Source organism: Lytechinus variegatus, chromosome 11 (assembly GCF_018143015.1).
Source record: "Lytechinus variegatus isolate NC3 chromosome 11, Lvar_3.0, whole genome shotgun sequence".
NCBI classification, from domain to species: Eukaryota; Metazoa; Echinodermata; class Echinoidea; order Temnopleuroida; family Toxopneustidae; genus Lytechinus; species Lytechinus variegatus.
The window spans coordinates 28,799,558-28,826,682 of NC_054750.1; the positions used below are offsets into that span (position 1 = coordinate 28,799,558).

The 27,125-nt window shown below is 36.9% G+C and overlaps 1 protein-coding gene across 1 annotated transcript; it reads right to left on the minus strand.

Annotated features, from left to right (window-relative positions):
* Nucleotides 1-1,254: 1,254 nt before the first annotated feature.
* Nucleotides 1,255-24,220, minus strand: LOC121424545 (guanine nucleotide exchange C9orf72-like). The gene is made up of 12 exons (XM_041620268.1): nucleotides 24,159-24,220; nucleotides 20,273-21,686; nucleotides 19,821-20,045; nucleotides 19,038-19,130; nucleotides 15,929-15,990; nucleotides 14,502-14,574; nucleotides 11,870-11,986; nucleotides 6,682-6,803; nucleotides 5,970-6,035; nucleotides 4,750-4,804; nucleotides 3,562-3,671; nucleotides 1,255-1,731 (listed from the first exon to the last, which is right to left on the minus strand). Exons 2-12 carry the CDS (start codon nucleotides 20,522-20,524, stop codon nucleotides 1,545-1,547), a joined length of 1,362 nt encoding a protein of 453 aa, XP_041476202.1. The 5' UTR covers nucleotides 20,525-21,686; nucleotides 24,159-24,220; the 3' UTR covers nucleotides 1,255-1,544.
* Between the last annotated feature and the right edge of the window lie 2,905 nt (nucleotides 24,221-27,125).

Below are 27,125 nucleotides of genomic sequence, written 5' to 3' on the forward strand. Positions count from 1 at the left end.
GTATGTACCGGTATATCTATTTTGATGTGATGTTTTTTGTTTTGAATAAATAAACTTGAACTTGTCAAAGGTCAAGTCCACCTCAGCAAAATATTGATTTGAATCAATAGAGAAAAATCAGGCAAGCACAATGCTGAAAATTTCATCAAAATCGGATGTAAAATAAGAAAGTTATGACATTTCAAACTTTCGCTTATTTTTAACAAAATAGGTATATGAACGAGCCAGATACATCCAAATGAGAGAGTCGATGATGTCACTCACTCACTATTTCTTTTGTTTTTTATTGTTTGAATTATACAATATTTCAATTTTTACGAATTTGACGATTAGGACCTTCTTGCCTGAAGCACAAAATGTTAAAATAATGGAATTCTACGTGTTCAGGGAGGAATGAAACTTCATTTCACATGACAATGACGAGAAAATAAAAATATTTCATATTTCATATAATAAAATACAAAAGAAATAGTGAGTGAGTGATGTCATCGGTTCCCTCATTTGCATACCGATCGAGATGTGCATATAACTGTTTTGTGAAATGAAGCGAAACTTTAAAATGCCATAGCTTTCTTATTTTACATCCGATTTTGATGAAAATTCCAGTGTAATGTTTGTTGAATTTTTCTCTTTTTATTCAAATCAAGTTTTTGTTGGGGTGGACTTGTCCTTTAATGCAGACTTCATGCATGACCAGCGACACTTTCTTGTGCTCGATGAAATTCCCTAAATTTTCTATTCCAAAGAATCGAAGTGTTTTTGTAAAACCATAACCAATTTTCATAAAACATGAAATTTTCATGCAGATGTTTGTTAACAATGAAAATTGGCCTCCAAAGATCACATACTGAATTTAGCCGATGAAATTCCCCACGATTGGGAATCAGAATTCGCATCGAGAGAAACAGCCACCTGTTGTGTAAAGGTCATGCATTCCTTACAAACAGCTTCATGAAAGAAAACCCTATGATAGCAACTGTGAATCCAATCCAAGTGATTAACAGAGATTGCGTATGTCACCTTCTGCTTACGATTAATTCTGAACATGCCTGAGTTGCTGGTCAGATGAATTCCACAGAGTTGTACAAAGTTGTACAATACTTCTTTTAAGAACACACATACCAAACATTCAAGCAGCCATGAGACCTTAGTCGATCTGTAATACCATGGTCACATTTGCTCTACGGCGGCCGTACGGCGAGTCGAAAACAGCCGTTTTTTCATTTTTATTCAAACCACCTATATTTAGCTGGCACAAAAATGTTAAAAAGGCTGTTTTTGACTCGCCGTACGGCCGCCGTAGAACAAATGTGACCATGGTATATGGAGTTGCCATTCTTTGTGATCACAGCCAGATGCTAGGACACCTTAGTCGATTTGTAAGGAGTTGCCATCCTTTGTGATCACAGCCGGATTCTAGGAGACCTTTATAGTCCATCTGTAAGGAGTTACCATCCATTGACATTGCACCCGGATGCTATGCGACTTTAGTCAATCTTAAGGAACCATCATCCTCTGTAATCGTGGCCAGATGCTCTGAGACCTTAGTCAATCTGTAAGGAGTCGCCATCCTTCGTGATTGCGCCCGGATGCCCACATATGAGGGCGCTCATTCCTGGACGGAGCTTTTCCGCTCGTGAGAGGACGATACGGAAATTGCCTTCTGGGTTGAGGTCGAGGTCATGTTTTAGCTTCCTGAGTGTGACCTTGCTGGGATGGGTACCTCGATCTCTGGGAGAACAAAACAATGAAGAGAGAAAAACAATGAAGAGAGAAAAACAATGAAGAGAGAAAAACAATGAAGAGAGAAACAATGAATAAGAGTAATTGCTTATCCTGAAAAAGTTTTGACTTAACCCTAACCACGACAGGCTTTTTTGGGTGTTAGAAAACCGGGGGGAGGGTTGAATCAACTCCCCCTTGAGATCTCGGCTGCTGATCTCACGAACGCTGTGAAAATTGGCATGATAATAAAGTGGAATGTGATCTACATGGCCGTACAGTTAATTTTCCAAATTAATTAGATTTTTTTTACATGATATAATTATGCTAATTTGTGTATTACATGTATACTTTTATAATTCACTTAAAAACATTCCTAGAATGGTTAATCTATGTGTATATATTCTTTAAACTATTGCTAACAATTACTTTTTTTAAATCCTGGTTTGAAAAATAAATTTCTAATGTATTTTATTGTTTAATGATTTTTTTAATGTATTTCTCTGTTTTCTGATGTGTTTTTTTTCTTCTTTTTTTTGCTAAATATATGGCAAAGCCTTTTTGAGGTATAATTATACTAAAATCAATTAATTTCAGCTGATGAAAGTAAAAATGACCATATCTTTATGAACAAGATGAGAAAAATCAATTTACATTGACTCTGTAAACAAAATCACGATCTGGAACTATTTTGGGTCAAATTCAGATTATTCAAAATTTTTCTAGCAAGAACTAAAACAACTGAATTGACAAGTGATTAAATGCATTGGTTATTTATTTCTGCAACTTATTTCATCATAATGGAGACACATCATTCATTAATGTATGAAAAAATGAAACATTTATAAAAGGAATGTGGGGATCTGACATCATCGGCCTAAGTAATGAATATTCACAACAAAGAGCATAAAACTGTTTTTACAAAATATTGTTTAACTTTTAATTTCAATAACTTTGTCATTTGTTATCCGATTTCAATAACATCTTCAGCATTTTGCTCTGTGAATCATACACTATTCATTAAGATATAAATATTCTAAGCGCGGAGCATCTCTTTAAATGTCCCAGCCTTTAACCCCAAAAGGACTGGGCTATTTTAGATGTTTTGAGGACGGGGGCATGATGGCTCCCCCTTCTGATCACGGCCGCCGTTCACGCCAAAATTTGGCACGAAATTCTTTTCCATGTAAACTACAAGCCAGTACAAAAAAATTCTATTATTTTATTATTTTTTCATTTATTATGAACGAAATATGCCAATTTATTTGTGAAAAAATTATTTGCATATATATGGGGAGTATTCCAGTCAGTTGCCTGTGAGGCGCACACAGTACTGGACAAGCTACAATGACTTTCACATCCGTCCGGGTACCCATTTAGCACCTGGGTCGAGAGTGGCAAAGTGTGGATTAACGCTTTGCCAAAGGACGCCAGACCGCAGTGGGATTCGAATACACGACCCTCTGTTCGTGTCAGAACCACTACACCACAGCTACTCCACAAATATCTGGTACATTATAATTGCCATGAATTTGGAAGAAATATTATGAAACCAGCATTCCATATGTGTGGAAGAGCCGTGGTATAGTGGTTCTGACTTGCACCTTGTAAAAAGAGGGTCGTGTGTTCGTATCCCACTACGCTTTCTTGTCCTTTGGCAAGGCGTTAATCCACACTTTGCCACTCTCGACCCAGATGCTAAATGGGTAACAAGTAGAATGATATTGTATGTTTGATTTTGCCAGCGCCAAAGAAGGCTGCGATGAATTCAAGGGATGCTCCCAGGGAGTGGAAATTGTGCACTTTTATACCACCCATTGAAAAGAAGGGTTGACTTACGTTTCACATTCCACATATTTGATCAAGGCAATGGCCCTCCTATCCAGTATCCTTTGGAACTGATCTATGTAAGCTTCTCTGATCCCACACTGTGGGTATAGTAAGAATATCTGGGACAAAAAGACAAAACACCAAGTTATGAGGGCTCTGTCTTACAAAGAGTTGATATTGATCTGATCAATCGTAACTCTATGGAAATCCATCAGTGTCATAATTTTTTCTCCGAAAAATTTGTACAATGTCCTCTGTATGCAAAGAGAAGCGCAGTGAATTAACAAGAAAACATTAAATGCGTGAGTGTACATCACAGCTAGAAAATATTTTGAACAAACATGCATAATACATGTTGACGTTGCTGGCCGTCCAGATTGATTGGATCTTAACTCTTTGTAAGACGGGGCCCAGATTAATATTCATTGAAGCACTCAATCTTCAAAGCAAAGACAATAGTCATAATAGATCTTTGTACAATGTAGTTTGCATGGTGGAGTTTATAACATGGAGAAGGTTTACGGTTCACCATGTCTATAGCTGGCTTCTGGGGAGCAACATTGCCTATCATTCAGCAAATGTTGCCTCCCCCTCCCCTTAGGATGCTGTAAGAGGGACACACATGCACCACCTGCACACTGCACCTAGCACACTGTATATAGTGCACCAAGAATACCACCACCGGATCACCACATCACCTGAAGGACTGGCAGCACCTGACACAGCACAACCCTCTCCAGGACAGCGTGTACGCTTTTTGGGAGAGTATTTCTTCAAGGTTCTTCAAGGTTCGAGGCAGAAAAATTGAAATGGAAAGGTGAGAAAGGCTGAAAAGAGGAATTAGAAGTATTCTTTTCTTGAAAATGAGTAAATTTCCTGATAAGGACTGTAAACCGGATGAGATGAGCTGAATACAGCTTGAGAAGCGATGGTTTGAGTAGTAGCAGGATGAAGTGAAGGTTGCTCGACGTTTCAGGGTAGACTGTCCGTCTTCCGTCAGCCTTGGCCTTTACTCCAAACTAAAGCTTGCAATCTTTTAAAATGGTTATATTAGTATTCTTTCAATTGAATTTAACCTCAAATAGAATCATATGTTACATTCACATTTTCAGAAAATGAGCAAAATGCGATATAGTTCCAAAATCGAATCGCAAAAAGTTGTAAGGTGTGCGGTGGCCTTAAGGCCAGTGTACTCACCTCTTTTAAGAAACTTGTAATCAGAGTTTCTGGTTCAAGGCTTGAAAACTTTAACCTATAATAGAAATATAAAAAAATTAATTAATTAAAAAAAAAAAAAAACCCATCACTCACAGTGCATGAAACATAGACTTTGGCATAATGGCATAATCCTGAGAAGTACATCAAATTACTCCAAAGCTTATTCTGACATGTTTGAGTCCCCCCGAAATAAAAAAAAAATGGTGGAATTTGGGAAATTTCACAAAGAGAGAAGTATGACTTCATGCTTTGCCACACATGATATTGAATTCATAATATCATTGAGGAATATCAGAGCTGAGAACTTTAATATTCACCTTTCAGGGAGAATTTACTGAGGAAAAGGGAAATTACTCCAAAGCTTGTTCTGTAATATCAAAGCCCATGCCCCCCCCAAAAAAAAACATGGTGGCATTTGGAAAATTTCACAGAGAGAAGTAGGACTTCAAGCTTTACCATCAATCATCTTGCACATGATATTGAATTCATAATATCATTGAGTAATATCAGAGCTGAGAACTTTAATATTCACCTGTCAGGGAGAATGTACTGAGGAAAAAGGGAGATCGTTCTCGATTACACACAATTAAAATGGAGGCAATCAACGTATGAATCAGAGATGTTGGAAATCTTTTCGCTCAAAAGCAGTCAATTTCAAGGGACTCCTTGACAATCATAGAGACTTAGACTTCACAGCACTCAAATATGCAACAATGCATATCTTCTGTGCATAATCTGACAATGAGGTCAGGCATTGTATCCCATATGTGACTTTAAGTCACACTTTACCCTAACAGTCCGGACCATCGGGGGGGGGGGGGGGGGGGTGACTTTTAAGTCGTTTATCCATCGGCATCATTGCAATGAAAATTTGCATGAGAAGAACAATGCAATCTACAGGGTTGAATTGCTAAATTTCTTTTCATCATTTTGGTCCAAATTCCACTCACAAAATGTTACATAACATCACAATCATGTACACATGCAGCACAGATTTAGTCTCACAGGTTGTAAAAGGCATATAAGAAAAAATATATATCACCAAGCACTGCGGTGTGAGCTTATGTTTTATATTCATAAAATTTATCAAATTTACCAAAAAACTTGAGGGGGGATATAATGTGCAATTGCCCCCCCCCCTGACTACAGTGTTAGCACAAAGTGTTCCATATTTAATATTTGAGGAAGAACATACTTACACTGGCAATGTTTCTTGGCTGTCCAACCATAGTGATTGTAGCTCCCAAATCAGGGCTTCATGTCTCCTGGAGACAAAGAACACACCAAATTTTTTTAATAGATTACTTTTCGTTAACTTATTTGCTTTATCCAGGACACTGGTACAAAATTACAGGATTTACTGTGGGTGATGGGGGTTTTCTTTTCACAAATCAATAACAGGCGAAATTGTATGACAGTGGCGATTTGCAGAATTCAACATACAAAAATATTTAGCATTTATAATTACGCATTCAGATTATATATTATATACCGGTGTGTAGGCTCAGTTGGTAGAGCGTCCGTCTCACAACCAGGAGGTCGGGGGTTCAAACCCGGCCACGTCAGACCAAAAGACATTAAAAGATGGGAGTTGCTGCTACCCTGTTTGGCGTTGAACAATTAAAGGGATAGAGCCTCATCGATCTGGCGCTGCACGGTGGCTGCCGGGCCCTCGATCAATTGGGCAAAGCAAATTTTCGGAGTATTTCATTTCATGTCTATTTCGAACAATAAATTATGGATTTTCATTTTCTTTTTCATATTCCTTGCACATTCTGAGATCTTCTGAAAGTAGACTAAGTGGATATATAAACCAATTTTGACGCAAATATTCACAACTGAATGATACGCACCGTTGCCACCGTATAAGCTAAAACAACAACAATCAAAGAAGGGGATTCCCGTTCTCACCAATAGTCATGTTCATTGTATGGTAGCGTTTGCTTGACTTCCAAAGCACTCATGTCAACAAGAGTTGTTGGATAGCGGCTTGCCATAATATCACGTCCATAGTCTGAGAGATTGATTTTATCCTATATATATATATATATATAAACAATGTGAGAAAGAAAAAAAAAGAATGTTATTGCACAATCCATCTTCTTTTACACTTAATATTAATTTCATCAACTTTTGTTGATTGATTATTCAAAGAAACTTCTGAAGGTTTCCATGGCAAAGAAGAGTGTAGTAGGTTTCCCGGTACACCATGTATCTTTTGCTGGCAATTGTTGGTCCTGAAAAGGACCTCCCAAACTTGACATTTCAACAATGATAATAATAGTCAGTTCTTGTATAGCATGTATCATGAATAACATCTTTATGCGCTTCCAAAGGACTAGGATATTATTACCGGGTCATTCCATGCCAATTCACCCAATGAATGTGCAATTTTGCACCCGACCGTCTCAGAATTCGTTGTAATTTGGTATACATAAAATTCACCATGACCCAAGCACAAAACAAAAAAAATTAGTCCAATCGGTCCGTCGGTTCTCGCGCTACGGCCCGCCCTTTTCTCCTTGTTTTGACAAAAATGGGCGTGACCTTCAACTTTCAATGGCCACTGCGTTGTTACGTGTTGACCAATTTTCATGAAACTGGTACCATTTGATAGGAAATTCGGAGAGGAATCCAAAACATGCATTGAATAATGTATTGGAGCAATTTATGAGGTCCTGACCTTTGACCTTAACTTTGACCTTGAGTTTGACCCCCGGACAAATAATTTTTTAACTTGATTTTCATGTATGTTAATTATTGGTATGATATTGACAAAATATGTTAAAATCAATGATGATATTTTATTTCTTCACCTTTAAAAACTCTTCCAAAGATACCATGAAATTTCACTCTAGTCCCACACACTGATATTCATGTTAGTAAAGTGTTTACCAGTAACATGATTTCTTCCAATCTTCAGTTACAGCATGCAAACACATGAAAAGAAATTAAGCTTAATCAGTTTACAAATAAAAGATTAAACCTTTATGCTCATGAATAGGTATCTGTTTAGGCATTTTATGATTCAGCAATATATATCATATACATATATATACACATGTATATATTTTGATGATAAAAGTGAAGACTTTACTACCATGAATATATATGATATATATTGCCGAACATCAAAATGCCTAAACAGATACCTATTCATGAGCATAAAGGTTTAATCTTTTATTTGTGAACTGATTAAGCTTAATTTCTTTTCATGTGCTTGCATACTGTAACTTAAGATTGGAAGAAATCATGTAACTGGTAAACACTTTATTAACATGAATATCAGTGTGTGGGACTAGAGTGAAATTTCATGGTATCTTTGGAAGAGTTTTTAAAGGTGAAGAAATAAAATATCATCATTGATTTTAACATATTTTGTCAATATCATACCAATAATTAACATACACGAAAATCAAGTTAAAAAATTATTTGTCCGGGGGTCAAACTCAAGGTCAAAGTTAAGGTCAAAGGTCATGACCTCATAAATTGCTCCAATACATTATTCGATGCATGTTTTGGATTCCTCTCTGAATTTCCTATCAAATGGTACCAGTTTCATGAAAATTGGTCAACATGTAACGACGCAGTGGCCATTGAAAGTTGAAGGTCACGCCCATTTTTGTCAAAACAAGGAGAAAAGGGCGGGCCGTAGCGCAAGAACCGACGAACCGATTGGATTAATTTTTTTTGTTTTGTGGTTTGGCCATGGTGAATTTTATGTATACCAAATTACAACGAATTCTGAGACGGTCGGGTGCAACCACTGGGTGAATCCAGATGGTACCCTGGCTGTAGCTCAGGCAGCTTTTATGTGCTTCGCATTTCAAGGAATAAATTCCTGCCAGGTGAGATACCCATTCACCTCACCTGGGTTGAGTGCAGCACAATGTGGATAAATTTCTTACTGCAGGAAACTACGACATGGCTGGGATTTGAACCCACGACCCTCCGTTTCAAAGTCTGGAAACTAATCCACTGGGCCACAATGCTCCACAAGTGTGTTCTCCTATGTGCATTCTCCTTAAGACAAGAACACACATTTAATCTTTTGCTCTTTGTTGAGAGCACACTATTACATTTTAATATTTTCAACCAACACAGATGAACTTTCATGATTGTAAGAACACACTTGTCAAAACATCGAGTTTGGGTGATCTTTTCCAGGACCAACAAGTGCCCGCGAAAGATACATGGTGTATTATGAAACCCACTATTAAATTAGGGGGGGTTTTCCTGATCAAGAATAGGGAGGAAGATACATGCATGTCAATCATAATCATGTTATTTTTTTTTCCAACCTGAGGGGGTCTTGACCAAATAATTAGATTCAAGAACCAAATAGAAGGGCAGTCCTGACAGTGAGATGATTAATAAATGACATAAATATAATAACACTAGTAATAGCCAATTTTTCATAAAGAGCTTTTCCAAAAATGGCTCAAAGCATGTTACGGCACATTATCACCCAAGTCATTGAAATTATTTCAATCCCACATGAAAAGTGCACAATATCCACTCCCTGGGGAGCATTCCTTGCATTCATCGCAGCCTTTTTATGGCACTAGCAAAACCAACATACCATATCTTTTGCATCCTACCAGGTACCCATTTAGCACCTGGGTGGACAGTGGCAAAGTGTAGATTAACGCCTTGCTAAAGGATGCTAGACCGTGGTGGGATTATATCACATGACCCTCTATTTACAAGACAAGAGTCAGAACCACTACACCACGGCTCTCCCACAACATCAAATCTAGCAACAATGAAGAAAACTATGGTAATGGTTTTCTGAATAAAACGCCCATTAACATAAAAATTGAGAATAGGAATATCATGGAATAGACCAGTTCGTAGTTACTTGATGGGCAATTTTGGTCAAATGACCTTTCATTTCTTTCATCAAGATAGGCAGATTTCAAAGCAAGATATTACATAAGCTTGCCTTACATAGCAGGATGAAGAAATTGAATAGACCAGGTGACTAGAATAGCACACCAATGAACACTTAATGGAGGTATTTGTTGCATTCCTACTTTGAATGCATATCTTTAGCATGTTGCACAATGTACTTGACAAACTGTGAAATACCAGTCGTTGTGGAAGCATTGTTGTTTTTTGTGGATGTAAATGAAAACGACAATTCAAAAGAATATATGAATAATCAAGACATCAAAGTTGGTGCTTATCTCATTAGATTTTAAAGCAACATGACACTTTAGTACAAATGACCTTCTTCTGATCATGCGTAGAATCTTTTGATCATGCGCAGAAAGGAACTTAGAACTGGCTTATACATTTGGTCAGGATTGATTTTTAGAAAAAAAAGTTACCCATGTTTTCAATATCCTGATCTCAAAGGAAAAGATTTATCTCATTAGATCAGCTAAAAAATTACATTTTTTTTGTCTCTAGTTCTGTCCAATTTAGATTGTAATGACCTTCTCTCTACCATCCTCTGTTACTCAATTAAATCATATTCAACATCTTTAAAGTTGGACAGCTTACCTAATATTTCACTCCCCAAAACCACTCCTCGACTCAAAATAGTTTTCAAGTTCAAATCTGTTTTCAAAGCCCTTCATAAACAGATGCCTCAATTTTTAGATGATTGCCACTTTGAACCTTTACACCCCTAGCAGGAATGTACAAGCCTCCGGTAACCCATCTCAGGGTGCTACATAACTTTATAGAAGCACTTGCCCAGTCGGGCAAGTAAATTTTTAAATACTTGGAATATAATTGCCCAACAATCTATTTCACTTGCCCCCAAAAATCCTTGAAGAAAGTTTTGCGATTTCATACACCACTGACCTTTTCTCTCTTTTGACATGAACTGATCTACAGTGTACCTTGTTATAGCATTTCTTTTTCAAAAGTGATTTTATCTTGCCTGCCATGACCAAAGTTAGGGTCAATATCATATCACTGACCCTTATATTGGTAATTCTACTGTGAGAATTTTGCTTGCTCAATTCGGGCAAGTAGTTTTGGTCTTTACTTCAAAAAAGTTGCCTGACTCTTAACTTTTACTTGCCCCGGGCAATAGGGCAAGTGCTCATGTAGCACCCTGCCCACTCCATCTCATGTACAAAATAACGCACAGATACTAGCTGTCTGGAAATGAGACTTGAACCATAACTGCTTCCAAATATTGGAATAGACTACCTCTGACTCTCAACTGTTATCCATCAGTCTATTCATTTAAAAAGGCATTTTAACCATTTTTTTTTCCTAACCGAGATTTTAAGGAATCCAAGATTTCACATTATATATCTTCTTCTTGTCGTAAGCACTTTGGGACCTTTTGAAAAAATGAAGTACACAAATAATGATAAATACTAAATATGATAATATATCAGAGGCCCGTAACACAATGCTTAGCAATCATCATAGAACATCTTTTCTACGATTGATTGCATAGGCTACAATGAACAAGTCATTGAGAAACTCAAGCTTGCGATTAAAGGGGAATGAAACCTTTGGAACAAGTAGGCTTGTGTCGAACAGAAAAATCAAAGAATAAGAACAAAGAAAGCTTGAAAAATATCGGACAAATAATGAGAAAGTTATGAGCATTTGAATAATGCAGTCACTAGTGCTATGGAGATCCTCCTACTGGCAATGTGACAAGGATGTGTGATGTCACATGTGAACAACTTTCCCTTTGATAGAATATAAAATACCACCAAAATGTCTCTTTTTGCTTTTTCTTATGGTGATACAAACTCTTTATCCATGTTGTATTCTTTAAAAATCTGCATTACAATGTACATGCCCTCTACAGAAAGAACACATGATCTACTGATAGATGTGATAAAAGAGGCAATTTAGGTGAAATATAAACTAAAGTAATGGGGACAGTTGTTCACAAGCGACATCACACATCTTTGTCACATTGACAATGTGAGGATCTCCATAGCATTAGTGATCGCAATATTCAAATGCCCGTAACTTTCTCATTATTTGTCTGATTTTCTCAGACTTTCGTTGATCTGTTTCTTTGATTTTTCTGTTTCCACACAGGCTATCTTGTTCCAAAGGTTTCATTCTCCTTCAATCTCTAACCTTTGGGTTATGGAACCCAGATTGATCTTACCTTGATGAATCCTTGTAGGAGTAGATCTCTCTGGTATTCAATCTGCTTCTCATCTTTCAGATACACTGAACATTTCCTCTCATCGGGGGTAAGGAACATACTTAATGTACTCAGCATCTGTGTCAGGATGACATCAAAAACTCAAGGTTAAGGGTGATTCCAAGCAAAGCGGACATTTTCCAAAATCCAACATTGGCTCTTTTTCAAATATGGACTAAAACTTTTGATTAAAACTCACATGGAAATTAATATATGAATAAAAATATAAATATAGGTATATTTACCCAGGGAAGCCGCTTCAGCTCTGAAAACTGTTCTCCCAGCGGGCCCTGCTATTATTATTACCCTAGCTTTAGCTGGGCTGCTTAGGCGCTCAAATTATTCAAGGAATTTCTTCCTACCGGGTACCCATTCACCTCACCTGGGTTGAGTGCAGCACAATGTGGATAAATATCTTGCCGAAGGAAAGTACGCCATGGCAGGGGTTCGAACCCACAACCCTCTGTTTCAAAGTAAGAAGACTATTCCACTAGGCCACAACGCTCCACACTAAAATAATTCCAAATGGGGGGGGTCATAATCAGCCTTAAAAAAATGCATCTTATGCATCTCGTATAGAACCCAAATGAAAAAAAAATACAGAGATTCCAATCTTAAAAGTAAAAAGTCGCAATCCAGTATTTACATGTATTAGCATGTGATGATGACATTCAGAGCGGTGTAAATAAAGACACATGATCATGTGAATTACTAGCAGCATTGGCCACATTCAGATGAGTTCGCCACTGCCCAATGTATTACCCTACAGTGTGTCCCAGAATAAACAAAACCGAGATCGATCGATGATTTATCATAACTTATTCTTAATCAAATTTCATAAATGACCCATCATTTTAAAGCTTAGGGTCTCCTCATTCATTTGAAGAAATCAATATAACTCATACGTCACGCATGAATACGTAAAAACAATTTGAAGAGAGGAAACCAAAAAGTCATTTGGCGAGCGATATCTTGACATTCTCTTTAAAATTTATTCGATAAGTTAATTTCCTGCCCTTTCATATGACACCACAACCAATAAAAATGCTTCAGAAATAAAGTTATTTTCGTTTGAAATAGTGCTTGCATTTCAATAATTTCATTCGATGAATTTGTTTGACTGTTGCCTTTCCTCGCACTAGACAGAGGTAAAAAAGAATTTATTATGGACGATCGGTAATGAAAGGAACTGGTTGGTCGATGTTAATCAAACTAGCTGAAAATGACTATCAAACGAGTTTGTTGAATGAAATAATTGAATTGCAACTGCAAGCACTTGTTAAAATGAACATAACTTTCTTATTTCTGAGGCATCTTTATTGGTTGTGGTGTCATATTAAAGGGCAGGAAATGAACTTTCTGAATATGTAAATTTTAAAGAAAATTTCAGATACTGCTCGCCAAACGACTTGTTGGTTTCCTTTCTTCAAATTGTTTTCACTTACTCATGCCTGACGTACGGGTCATATTGATTTCCTCACATGAAAGAGGAGACCCTAAGCTTTAAAATGATGGATCATTTATGAAATTTGATGAAGAATAAGTTATGATAAATCATCGATCAATCTCGGTTTCGTTTATTCTGGGACGCACTGTATAGTATCAAATTTTAACATATTCATTTGCCCCAAAAGTGTATTAATTAAGGTCAAAAGCATAATGGCATAATTTGACATGAAAATCGTAATTATGACATTTTTCTTAATAGTTGGCAGCTCTGCATACATGTATGTGGGACAACATGTACAAATTTTTTTTTTACCGAATTTCAGTTTAACAGAAAACCATTGTTTTGAAAAAAAAATTCTGTTGGATAATCTTAAAGCCATTATTTTACATCACAATAAAAGAAAATATTCAAACATAAGTTGCAGGTAGGGTTAAAAAAATGTCAAATTTGTGGTGTTGACCGGAGTTTTAATCAACAAAAGAACCTGAAAGTTGCTGACAAAATTCAAATTCCAAAAAGTGCATGTTACTATTCAATTCCATTACTAGATTAATAATGCATGTGCCTAAACTATTGCGGAGTGAAGGATACGAATTAAAATGTATTTTATTGCATAAATATACCAATTTTACATAATTTCATTTGACTGGGTGTCCAATCAAAATATCATATCTCTACAATTTTGTTTTGTTCATTAAAAAACACCTTCTAAAGCATGGGGTGGGCAGAAAATCTAATCTATGTCAGCAGCTTTCTAATATCCAATAACAAAATAACAAATAAGCGCTCAAAATATTTAAAGAAACATGAAAACATTACTGAGGGAGGGTGCTAGATTTACATTTCATACAAAAGGGCCAAAAAAAATGTCATACTAAATTCTAAAAGGAAAATTCATTCAATGACTACTACTCGTTTGCAATAATGTAATATCTGAGTATAGTTGAAATTACTGACCCTTCACCAAAGCTAGTTACAGGCTTTCAAAATCGAAGTCATCATGGAGAAAAGACTTATGAAAAGACCTAAGTATGCACTCTCCATCATCAAAAATCCTGAAATTTTATGTAAATTAGTTTGAGTACATGGGGCACCCTACTGTTTTTTATTATTTGGTTGTGAATTCTCTTCAGAATAACATACCATGTTGACTTCTTCTTTACTGTTCCCTATGACTACTGAACATCCACAGGTCTGAAGGTGTGATGCTATGGCCCTGAAAATACAAAGGAGCAATAATGATGATGATGAGAAGGAGGAGGATGGAATATAAATGAAAGAGGATAAGGGTGACGGTGATTAGGTCCATCAATGGTAATGATGATGATGAGGAAAATGAAAATAAAAGAGAATAAGGGTGATGGTGATTAGGTCCATCAATGGTAATGATGATGATGATGAGGAGGAAAATGAAAATAAAAGAGAATAAGGGTGATGGTGATTAGGTCCATCAATGGTAATGATGATGCTAAGGAGGAGGAAAATGAAAATAAAAGAGAATAAGGGTGACGGTGATTAGGTCCATCAATGCTAATGATGATGAGGAAGAGGAGGAGGAGGAAAATGAAAATAAAAGAGAATAAGGGTGATGGTGATTAGGTCCATCAATGGTAATGATGATGATGATGATGATGATGATGAGGATGACGATGATGATGATGATAATGATGATGATGATAAATATGTTGAGGATGTTGATGATGAAGGGGAGGATGAAAATGAAAGAAAAGTTAAGGGTGATGATGGTGTTTAAGGTGATCGATGGTAATGATAATGATGATGACGAAAACAAAGATGATTAGGGTGATTGTAATGATGATGATGATCAAGATCATGATCATTTTGATGATGATATGGGCGACAATGACGATGTTGATGATAACCATGGTAATGAAATCAACAATGAGCAAAATGATAACTAATGACATTAAAAGGAAGGCTCTTTTGGCAGGATGCTCATGATCTTAAGTAAATAATAACAATAATATTAATAATAATAATGAATAAAAGAAATATCACATAAAGTAGAGAAATAAATATCTCAGAGTAGAATCCACTTCAAACTGGGGCCTGCTTCATAAAACTTGTGATAAATGACAGTTTAAAGCAACTAAAATCACTGTACATTTGTTACTGTAAGAAAAAAAGTCCATCTGAAACGGAACCGTGAAAGTATTATCAATTATTACCTGGGGAGCATTTCTTTGAAAAGCTTTGTAAGTGAATTTTACTCACAGATGTTATAAGCTACTGAAATCCTTGCATCTGATTGGCTGAGAACAAATTAGTCACATCAAAATCACTGATAAAACTTTTCATGAAATACTCCCTTTGTCTTATATATCTAAACAGCTGGTAAGGCTATTACATCTCAACACTTTTCATTACTTCCTGATAAAAAAAGTAATTAGCATTACAAGAGATTTCATATCTAAAATATTCAAGCATGTACTGCTTATCAATATAACATCTAAAAGAGATAACTGCCCTCCCCCAAACACAGATAGACGTACACCCACTCTTCCACCACTTATGCAGCAGCATCAAGCACCTTGTTTGTAATAGCTTACTTTCTTGTGAACTGTACATCTAGCTGCTTTCCTTGGCCTGCTGCAAAAATTGTATCATTTAGCTGTAGAACAAAATTACAAAATACATTTTGATTAAATCAATTATTCTTCGAGGTAAATTTGCCAAAGTCAAAATTCCATATGAAGTCAATTTTTATCTACATGACATGTCAAATTGAAGCAATTTTAGACCAAATCATCCAAATCATGTTTTATGTACATTATTCTATTTCAAAATTCTCCAAGTTAACCCTATCTAGGCCGGGGGGGGGCCTCGGAGGCCCCCCCTCAACGAATCGCGCGATATTTTCGCCGTGCGAAATTTTTTTACCACGCCGCTCGCTGACTTTTTACTTTCAAGTCTTGCGCAACTTTTGAGACCAATTTTGCGTCACCCGGGTACGTGGTTCTGAAATTACGCAACATTATGTAAGTGCATGTCAGACCGAAAATTGCTCAAAAACGTGATTTTGTGTACAAAGTCAATGCAAATTGTGTTTTCAACCAAAATTCATAAATGTATGATTATTTTTAGTTTTGCTAGTCTAAATGTATTCATTTTATGCTTTTTATGATCACAGAAGAGTCCCCAACAAATTTCATTGAAAAAACAATGAAAAACAAAAGGTAAAAAAAACATAGAAATACATAAGAAATTGCAAAAAACAATATAATACATAAGAAAATGATTTGATATCACAATTTTTTCATGTACACTTGCTAAGGACACCACAAAGAGTTTCTATACCAAAAATTAGTACATTTGGAGCTCTATTTAGGGAGTTAGAGGAAAAAGTATGATTTCGCATACTAATTACGCATAAATTAGCATAATCACTTAATAGCGATTCGCATGAAATAAATTACTATACAATCTTGTAGATTATGTCCCAGGCAACACGCGTGCCAATTTTCGGCACGATCGCGCATTCGACGGCCGAGATCTTAAGGGGGGGCCTGGGAGGCCCCCCCCCCGGCCATAGGAACTCCCAAAATACCCCGGCCTAGATAGGGTTATATGGAATTATGTGGCCTCACTAGATCTGACTGCAGCAAAGTTACCTGTAAAAATATATTTTTTTTTTTATTGTTAACAAGTGGAATGACTCTGGCCGTCTCACCTGCATCACGTGATTCAACATAGCAGCAGTGCTGACTTTGAAAACTACTATAACTCGCACAAGATGTTCAGTGATACTTGGTTACTCTTATTTCCACGTTTTATGAACTAGACCAATACACTTACAGAGATAGGATGGCAATTCAACAAATACCCCCAATGTGGCCAAAATTCATTGACCTCACATGACCTTTGACCTTGATCATGTGACCTGAGACTTGGACAGGATATTCAGTGATACTTGATTACTCTTATGTCCAAGTTTCAAAAGTCAGATCAATAAACTTGCAAAGTTATGATGGTAATTCAACAGATACCCCCATTATGGCCAAAGTTCATTGACCTTTGACCTTGGCCATGTGACCTAAAATGCATACAGGATGCTCAGTGATACTTGATTACTCTTATGTCCAAGTTTTATGAACTAGACCAACATACTTTCAAAGTCATGATTGTAATTCAACAAATACCCGCCACCGCCGCCGTCGGAAAAGCGGCGCCGATAATCTCACTCGGCTATGCAGGTGAGACAAAAATGACCTGTAATAATGGAAATTCGATTTTGGCTGGAAAGGGGTAAGCAAAACATTCTACTGACCATTTTCATTGTTTTGTTTATAGTGGGGAAAACAACAAAAGGAAGACGCTGCCCAGTCTGGAGTGTAGCCAAAATACTTGATATGATTGGCTCTATGTCAAAGACGCATGTTGTATTTATTCAAACAGTCATTAAAAACAATAGATAACAGAAACGTCCATGCATGTTCTTAAAGGCATATGTTCCAAAGAGTACAGAGTTCTTTGGTAACAGCCATGTTGTATTAAGTGTACAATATATTGTGTATGGTGTATGATTCTAATAGAGAATGAAAAAGATACAAATTGTATTGAGTCTTAACAAAAAAAACCTTAGTTATTCATGGCATGTTTTCACTGTTCATTTTTACTTCCATAAGGAAACCATCTGTCTTGTATGTTGATCAAACATATAGACCCAAATTCACAAAGGTGGTTTTGAAAACCCACGGTTTAATCTACGGTTTATGCAGATTTCCTGTACAAATTACGCTTGAATTAGTGCACATCGGGTGCGTGTATAGAAATATCCAATGCTGATGCGCGCATTGGTCACAGTGTACCAAATTGACGACTGTTACCATGGTTAGATACGATATTTTATTGAGTCCACTGTTTCAAGAGTGGACTCAAGTTTAAAACAGTGGACTAATGAATAAGATAGCGTATCTAACCATGGGAACAGAAGTCAATTGGCGCAATGTGACAAAAGCGTGCATCAACATTTGACATTTTTTATACACACGCCCGATAAGCGCTAAAATAAACGTAATTTATACATGGAATCTGCATAAACCATGGATTTAACTGTTGGTTTTCAAAACCACATTTGTGAATTTGAGCCACAGACTCTGATATGATGGTCATTTATCAAATGACAAAGATCCAACTTAAGAAAACGCAACAAAAATAATTGTTGATCAGTAGCTTCAAAATTGTCTGGACACCCTCAACTTTTCACCTTGGGCTTGATTTAAAATTACAAATTTACTAGAGTGTATGAATCTAGATAACTTACATTGACTTGTGTTGGCATGGGGACCATAAAGAGACTAGGATCTAAGATAACTCTCACTGGCTTGTGCAGGAACAGGGACCACAAAGAGATTAGGTATCTAAAGGTAACTGACACAGACTTGTGTTGGCATGGGGACCATGAAGACACTAGGTATCTAAAGATAACTTACATTGACTAGTCTAGGCATGGGGGCCATGAATAGACTAATTATTTAAGATAACTTACATTGACTTGTGCAGGCATGGGGACCATGAAGACACTAGGTATCTTAAGATAACTTACATTGACTTGTGTAGGTATGGGGATGACAATGACACTGGGTCTCTAAAGATAATTTACGTTGATTTGGGTAGGCACGGGGGCCATAAAGAGACTAGGATCTAAAGATAACTTACATTGACTTGTGTAGGCATAGGGGCCATGAAGAGAAGACCCAAGGCACAGTAAAGACTGGGAATCTCAGCATCAAGAATCTGAATTGGATCAACCTACAAAGCAAAAACCATATCAGATTATGTTTGAAGGTTTGTGTTGTACAAGAAATCACATTTTTCGGCAATTATGGGTCGGACATGCATTTACTATTAAGTGTTATGTAACTTTGACACAGCGTCGGCCTATCCAGGCGTCGCAACTTCGCCAAAATAAAACGACATTCTTGCAGGTGGCCTTGTGCCTGAGATGATTCAATGCATGTGTCCCATTGAAATGTACATTTCATTTATTGATGCCTTTTTTTAACAACCTTGGATACCCCTAAATCAAGCACTTCCTTCCAAGCCCTTTTGTTTATATGGCCTTGCTCCATTGAATTCTATATTCAAGCCTTGGAGATATTCTTAACAGATATGTGGACATGCTTTTTCATATTAGATCAAACCGCCCTTAAAGGACAAGTCCACCACCAACAAAAAGTTGATTTGAATAAAAAGAGAAAAATCCAACAAGCATAATACTGAAAATTTCATCAAAATCAGATTTAAAATAAGAAAGTTATGACGTTTTAAAGTTTTGCTTAATTTCACAAAACAGTTATATGCACATCCTGGCTGGTACGCAAATGAGGAGACTAGGACGTCATCCACTCACTATTTCTTTTGTATTTTATTATGAATTTTTTTTTATATTTATTCAAGTCAGCATTTTCCTGGGGTGGACTTGACCTTCAAACATCTAACCTCAAACTTCTGTTTGTCCTGGAGCACCCTGAGTTTGCTGATCATTGCTGTCAGACGGGCAGCACAGAAGTCTTCCAGAGGCAGGTACCAGGACTTGAGACCGTACGGGACAATGAGGGAAAGGGCAAATACCGTCTTCTCTTGGCGGTCACATCCACTGAATAGGAATGTTGAAATCACCAATCCCTTGTCTCTGAGGAGGAGTGTCTTAGTTTCTATGGCAGACTGAAAGAAAACATATTCATACGGTGTATCTAGAAGTACAAGAAGTAGAATCATCAATAATTTTAGCACAGAGTTAGACCATGGTCCAAGTTAAACCTGACTTCAGAATACGGGCTTTAGCCCACAATTCTTTTTTTTTGTACATGTACTAAAACAACCAGTAATTATCATTCATATCCCTTAGAACAGGTACACACACAAAAATGTCACAAACAGGTCTTACTAACCTGAGGTTGATCACTGGATGTGAGAGTGTGGGTGGTGAGATAGTGAATCATCTCATGGCTCATTTCAGGTTTACCCTCAGTCTGCCATATATGCTGAAGATGCGGTCCAAGGATGTTGTTCCAGGCGCACAGGATGATAGCATGGGCAGGACACTCCTTGGTCCCCTCCATCACCACGCTCTTCGTCTCATCCCTGACCTTCTCAAAGTCCAGAAAGTTGGACCGCTGGTTTTCATTGTAGTAATCACCCATCTTGAAGAGTACTCTTGGAGTGAAATGACAGTTCTCCCTGCCAGTTGGTATACCACTACCGCTAATATGTTACGTGTTCTCCACTTTCTTTGAGTTACTATATAATGATAGGTGTGATACCACTAACAGATCACTACAGAAAGATCACAGCTTCAGTGAAAGCACCTTGATTCACTCACAACGGAATAGGGTACGTTTAAAGACGGATTGGCCACCAGCTCATGTACATTTATATTCTTGGCTGAAACTATAATTCATAGATTGATCAAGTGATCACAAGTCTGAAGCTCAAAGGAACATGTCCAAAACTGATTGAAGACTATGTCAAAGGGCTTCCAAAAAAACTATAAGCAAAGTGCTGCCTTTGTGTCAATGACTGAGAATCATGGCTCAAGAATCTCCAAAGTACAATCTGATGAGCGCACTCTATAGCCAAGCTGACAAGAAAAAGTGTTAGGAGAGACAATAGAGCACCCACTGGGAGGCGGTGAGTGGAGCGGATGACGGACATTAGAAAAAGGACAAATATGGAGATGAGGCAAGGTGAGATGGCGTAATTGAAGAAGATACACTTGACTCCAACGTTGTCAATGACGGTCTCTGTCATTTGCCAGTTCACAGAGATCATAATTAAGTGATGTGAAGGTACTTGGAACGCGTTTACCTTGTAAATACTAGTATCTATTCAATACATTAATGTCAAGTTCTTCCCCTATTGACTTGCAGTATCCTTCTTGGACGAGACAACTGGTGACTTTTTAAATTTACAAGCCAGATGATATGTCAGAGTAACCGTCACCCAATCTATCCGTGAAATTCAAAATGGGTTTTAAAACTATGTGTCATCTGGTAAGCAAACTTGATGGACAGCGTGACAATGAAGAGAGACATGAGGGCGGACATGGCAACTGTTGCTAGGCGTGGTGATGAAAAGTTTAGGAAGGTCATGAGAAACATGACAGTGCTGGTGAGGATGTAGGTTGTGATCATGTGATTAAAGCAGATGTATTTTAGAGCGTTGTGATCCACGATGGTACCAATCCATTTCCCGTAGAGAACCATTTTGAAGATATCATGCTGGTTGCTTTTAACAAAAGTTTTTCAAAGAGGTTTTCCTTGTTCCAGTTCCGTTTCCAATACCACAAGATGATTACACCAGAATCTTTCCAAGTGAATAAGAGAAATAACACAAGTTTACAATAAATTGAAAAATCATATGTACATGTAGTCTACAAATTTCTGCAGCAAGTCTGTGTATGCCATTTTGGAGAACAATTCTTAGATAAAAATTATTATTTCATAAATACTCAAATTCAATACAAGATTATAAATAATCAATATATTAAATACTAATGATTATTCATATTCACCTATTAAATTATAGTATTTGTGAAATAATCATTTTTATCTATAAATTGTTCTTCAAAACGGCATCGCTAATCGTATGAACGTCATAACGAAGCGGTTCAAGAGTCAAGGCTGTATTTTATTTGCTTGACAAACGGATAAAAAAATCTACAGAAGACCTGTCTGGTAAGAAATTTGTCACTTTACCATTTAAGGTGAAATAATTTTTATCCCTTTGTACGCATTAGGGGCATAAAGGTTCATAGATAAATAAAATTCACCCCTACAAACGGATTTCACCCTCTAACTATTGATTTCCAAGGGAAATCCATATTTGTTTACATGTGTCTCTTATACATGGGCGGCAATTCAAGGCTCCATATCTGAAGAAGTATATGTCAAAAAGTTTTTAAAATATCAGACATGGAGATCAAGGCTAGAAACCAGGATAATGCCGCGTTCGTATGGTCGCTTCCGGACAATAGCGGCGCGATTGCTCCCTTTTGGCCCCATAATCCTTTGCGTAAATCTATTTGTGATAAGATCTAGATCTATGACTATGCGAGCGTTCGGTAATACAATTTGCAAGGCCGGTCGGCCGTCGGAATGGAACATATCGTTTTATTTTTAGGTTAAAATTAATTGAATACTAATATAACCATTTTGAAAGATTGCAGGCTTTTATTTTGGAGTAAAGGCCAAATTAGTTTCAAATCGTAGCCAAATCGTGGAGTGGACCTAACCCCTTTTGCAAACAAACTCTTTTGAAGAGCTCATTTGTCAAAAGAGGTTAGCCAATCGTCACCCATGGTTTCAAATCGTCTCGTGTGTGAAGGATTCATATGCACCTGGTGCACGCGAATCTTTTACACCCTTTTTACTAAAATAACTATGATTTTACATCATAGCTAAGAATTCTCATTTTGCTATGACACTTACCGAACCATATGGATTGTTTGTTGAATTCTCTTTGCTGTTTTTTTTTAATAAATGCCTCTGGATCAGCGTGGATATCAATTTTTGCCTAAAGAGGGCGCGCGATATTATTCACAAAGCCGGTAGGCACAAGAACCAAGTTTGAAAGGATACTCGTAAAATTACGTCACTCTCGCCGATGAATATTCATTAGATCGTGGTCGTGCGTGTTCAATACACACTGAGTGCAATCATGCAGAAAGTTTGTATTGAACACGCACGACCACGATCTAATGAATATTCATCGGCGAGAGTGACGTAATTTTACGAGTATCCTTTCAAACTTGGTTCTTAAGTGCCTACCGTTTGGGTACGGTACCTTTGTTTAACGGTTTTGCAAGCTAGCTGCATTCTAGGCGATCAGCATTATTTTCTTGCTCGTTCAATCCACTTTCATCATCATCTTGTCAAAAGATGGCGTACTTTACCAATAACTATATATACATGAGATGCAACCTGTTGATTTTTGGTACAATTTCCTATTATGCGCTGACGACTTGAATCGAGAATGTTCGATAGGAAAAATTGCTTTTCGATTGTTGTTTGCGTACTTTCCGCCGCAGTATCAAGGATAACTAAGGACGGATTGAAGGGTTGATATTTGGAGGTAAGCGATGAAAACAGTTTTATAAATAATTCCTTTTTAAAATGAAGTTAAAATACGAATGTTAAATTGCAAGAATGCCAAGAGTCATAGTGGAGAAATAGTGAAAAGTGTGGCCATGGTGGCGTGTTTTATTCCCTCACATTCGTGTGATGAATGAAAACGTCAAAGTCCACTATGAAATCACATGCGTTGTGCGAGGTTAGTATTACTAACCTCGCATGTTGTGTGAGTGGTCAATCGTATGACTGCCGAGGTATGATGTCGTTACGACTATATATGACTCACTAGTTGTCGTCAGACATTAAATTTGCTTGATAGCATGTAGTCAAAAATTTGAAATTCGTACGATGATTTCGAACATTACACAGTATGATATTCCAAGTCTCAATATTAGCATGAAATTCTAGGCCTACTACGTTTCATTCCAAACTTGAGTCGTAGTCACAATCGTACATGTAAGCTGTGCGGTCGCCTTTACTTTAGGTAACGCAGGCCTAACGCGAAATCGAATATGTGGGACAATCAGACTCAGAGAATTGAAATCAAGCAAGGCCAGGATTAGTCACATAGGCCTAGACCGAATCTATACATGTATCAAATGTACTCGCAATACTAGGAAAATCATCCTGAAATCATTTCCAGCATGTGTAGCTTTGATCCATGCTTTCTTCCTTGTGGTAATTGAAAATAAAAAGAATTTCTCACCAGTTTACAATGATCGCTGCGCTGCCGCTGATCAAGTACCGTATACGCGATATGTCTCGTACGCGTCTGCGTTAAGCGCGCGCGGCGGCGCGGCCGCCTGCGCTTCTAGCTCGCGATCCAATTCCAATCCCGATCCCGCCTGTGGGGAGGCGGTGATTACTCACTGTGACTGAAGGTTATCATCTGCTATCAAAATGAGGAGAAAATCGGGGATTTCTTTGTTGTCATTGGTCCTCATGTATATCAAGCCATTGGATCCCGGGGCGCGTTTCCGTTTTACACCCTGGCGAAGGCATTTTCCGGAAAAGTAGCCAAAAAGCGACTAGTGAAGAGTCTACACACGTCGCTGGTTGCATGCAGCGTGCGACACAGGTTACTGATCAGAGCACAGAGTTCCTCGGCACTTCCTGGCACTTCATGTCAGAGAGAGCGGCAGTCAGGAGTGAAATCCGAACGTATGCTTTTGCAGTCGCGTTGTTTATGATAGTTTTTTTTCTAAAAATAAATTATTAACTAAATGAATAGAATGACAGACAAAATCAAAATAAACAGATACTTATAATGGAAATACAAATTGAAGTTTGATGGATTGATCCCGGGGGGGCCACTTACATTGGCGAGTGGATACCATGCGCGACCAAAAAAACACGTAAAAAGGATGTCTTTTTCACGATAGGGCACGTTACGTACGTAACGTGATAAGGGTGTCAAAAACACAAAAATAATGAAAAAAGGGTATCTATTTCGCTAGGAAAATTACGTGTTTAGGGTCGAATATGCGGGGATGATAAAACAAAATTAAAATGTTTTATAAAGGATGTCCTTTTTGCCCCAAAACTTCGTGTTTAGAGTCCGATTTGCACGAGGTGTAGAAGGTGGGGTCGTACTACACAGAAAAAACAAAATTATACAACCTGTATAAAATTTTATACAACCGCTGTTTACTATATGAACCTTACAACTGTTGTTTGAAAATTATACAACCCTCGGTTGTTCAAAATTTAAACAGCAGGTTGTATAAATTTTTTATACAAATTATGTTTAAAACTTGGTTTTATACAGCGGGTTGTAAAAAGATTTTTATGCAATACTGATTAAATTTTGTGCAACTGTATAAACTATGGTTGTATAAAAAAAACTGTTCAAAAATGGTTGTATAAAAGAAGAAGGAGGCAAAGAAGAAGGCAAAGGAGAAACTTTTATGCTTTCAGTTTCATTCAAGATATTTATTCTTGCATTTCACACCTGCACAGTAAAGTATGCATGTTTTACATTACATACATAGGAGGCAATACTCCCAAAACTTTTTTTTACAAGGTATCACTTAAAACACTATGTAACACTGTGGAAGACTCTGACATACTATATCGGAACACGGACGAGTAGATTCAATCCTGCACAGGGAAAGGTAGAAAATTTTGAAATGTGTACAAAATATGAAGAAATGTCCATAACTTATCATTGACGTATTTGCTGCCCTCTTGTTATCAATATATATTTTTAAAAAGCAGAAATTTTCTTATTACTTGTTTCAGTAACAGTAATTTATTTTATCCCCCCCCCCCCCCCCGCTTTTTTTACAAGAAAATCAGACACCTGTGTGCTTTCACAAATGCGAAAGATTAACATTATCCTAAAAAGATGGGAATCCTTGTGATCTTAAGTATGCAGAAAATCTCAATCCAGGCATTATATCTAAGAAGTACTCTGAGTACTCTGATAACTAACTTGCAACAGTGAAGAATTCACATTTTTTCATATTTCAAATAGCTATTTGATACATAAATTAATGAAAATTACATTGAATATTGGCATGATAACTTTAGACAAAAATGTCATTACAATTTCATGAAACATTGCAAATAACAAGACTCATAAATATTACATCTATTTCAACCTATTTCGATGCCTAAGACTGGGGGGGGGGGCTGATAGTCTGATACAGCCCCTCTTATGATCTCGATCGCAACAAAACTTGGTACGAGTGTTACCCGTCGCATAATCTACAAAACTACAAGATCATTTTCTGCGAACAAGCTCATTGCTAATTAATTATGCTAATTTATGCGTAGAATCAAAATTTTGCTTTAACTAACTAAATAATGCCCCTAAAATGCAAATTTGGGGTACACAGACACTTTATATGAATCTGATCAAATGTACAAAAAAAAATTCAAAATCACATTTAATTTTTTTTATGTATTTTATTGTTTTCTAAATTTCTTATGTATTTCTCAATTTTTTATTGTTTTTCAATGGAAATTGTCGGGGACTTATTTGGACCATAAATAAGATGGAATTAATAAATTTCAATCAGTAAAAGGAAAAATAATGATACATTTGCCTAAAAACTCTATTTGCATTGGATTTGTACACAAATTCACATTTTTGTTAAATTTTGGGTCTGCAAGCACTTACGAAATGCGTTATTTCGGAACCGCGTATCCGGGGGTCAGAAATTTGGTCTCAAAAGTTGCGCGAGACTTGAATGTAAAGAGTCGGTGAGCGACGCGGTCAAAAAACTTTACACGGCAGCTTTATTACGAAAAAAATGTCGAGGGGGGACCGATTCAGCTCCCCTCAAAATTTTTTGACCATGTCGCTCACTAACTTTTTACTTTCAAGTCTGGCGCAACTCTTGAGACCAAAATTGTGACCCCCGGTACACCGTTCCGAAATCACGCAACATTTTGTAAGTGCATGCAGACCCAAAATTAATCAAAAACGTGAATTTGTGTACAAATCCAATGCAAATAGTGTTTTTAGCCAAAATTCATAAATGTATCAATATTTTTCCTTTTACTGCTTAAAACCTATTAATTTTATTTTTTTATGGTCAAAAGTCTCCGACAATTTCCATTGAAAAAAAGTAGATAAACAAAGAAAAACAAAAGAAATTTAGAAAACAATAGAACACATAAGAAAATAAATGTGATGTTGAAATTTTTTTTAAATAAATTTGATCAG

Bases quoted from the DNA above. Each gene is read 5' to 3' on its own strand.
- LOC121424545 (XM_041620268.1), bottom strand. From the start codon at position 20,524: ATGGGTGATTACTACAATGAAAACCAGCGGTCCAACTTTCTGGACTTT. The intron at 11,987-14,501 runs GTATGTTATTCT...ATCCTGACACAG, and splicing joins GTAAAGAAGAAGTCAACATG to ATGCTGAGTACATTAAGTAT. The intron at 6,804-11,869 runs GTAAGATCAATC...ATATATATATAG, and splicing joins TCCTACAAGGATTCATCAAG to GATAAAATCAATCTCTCAGA.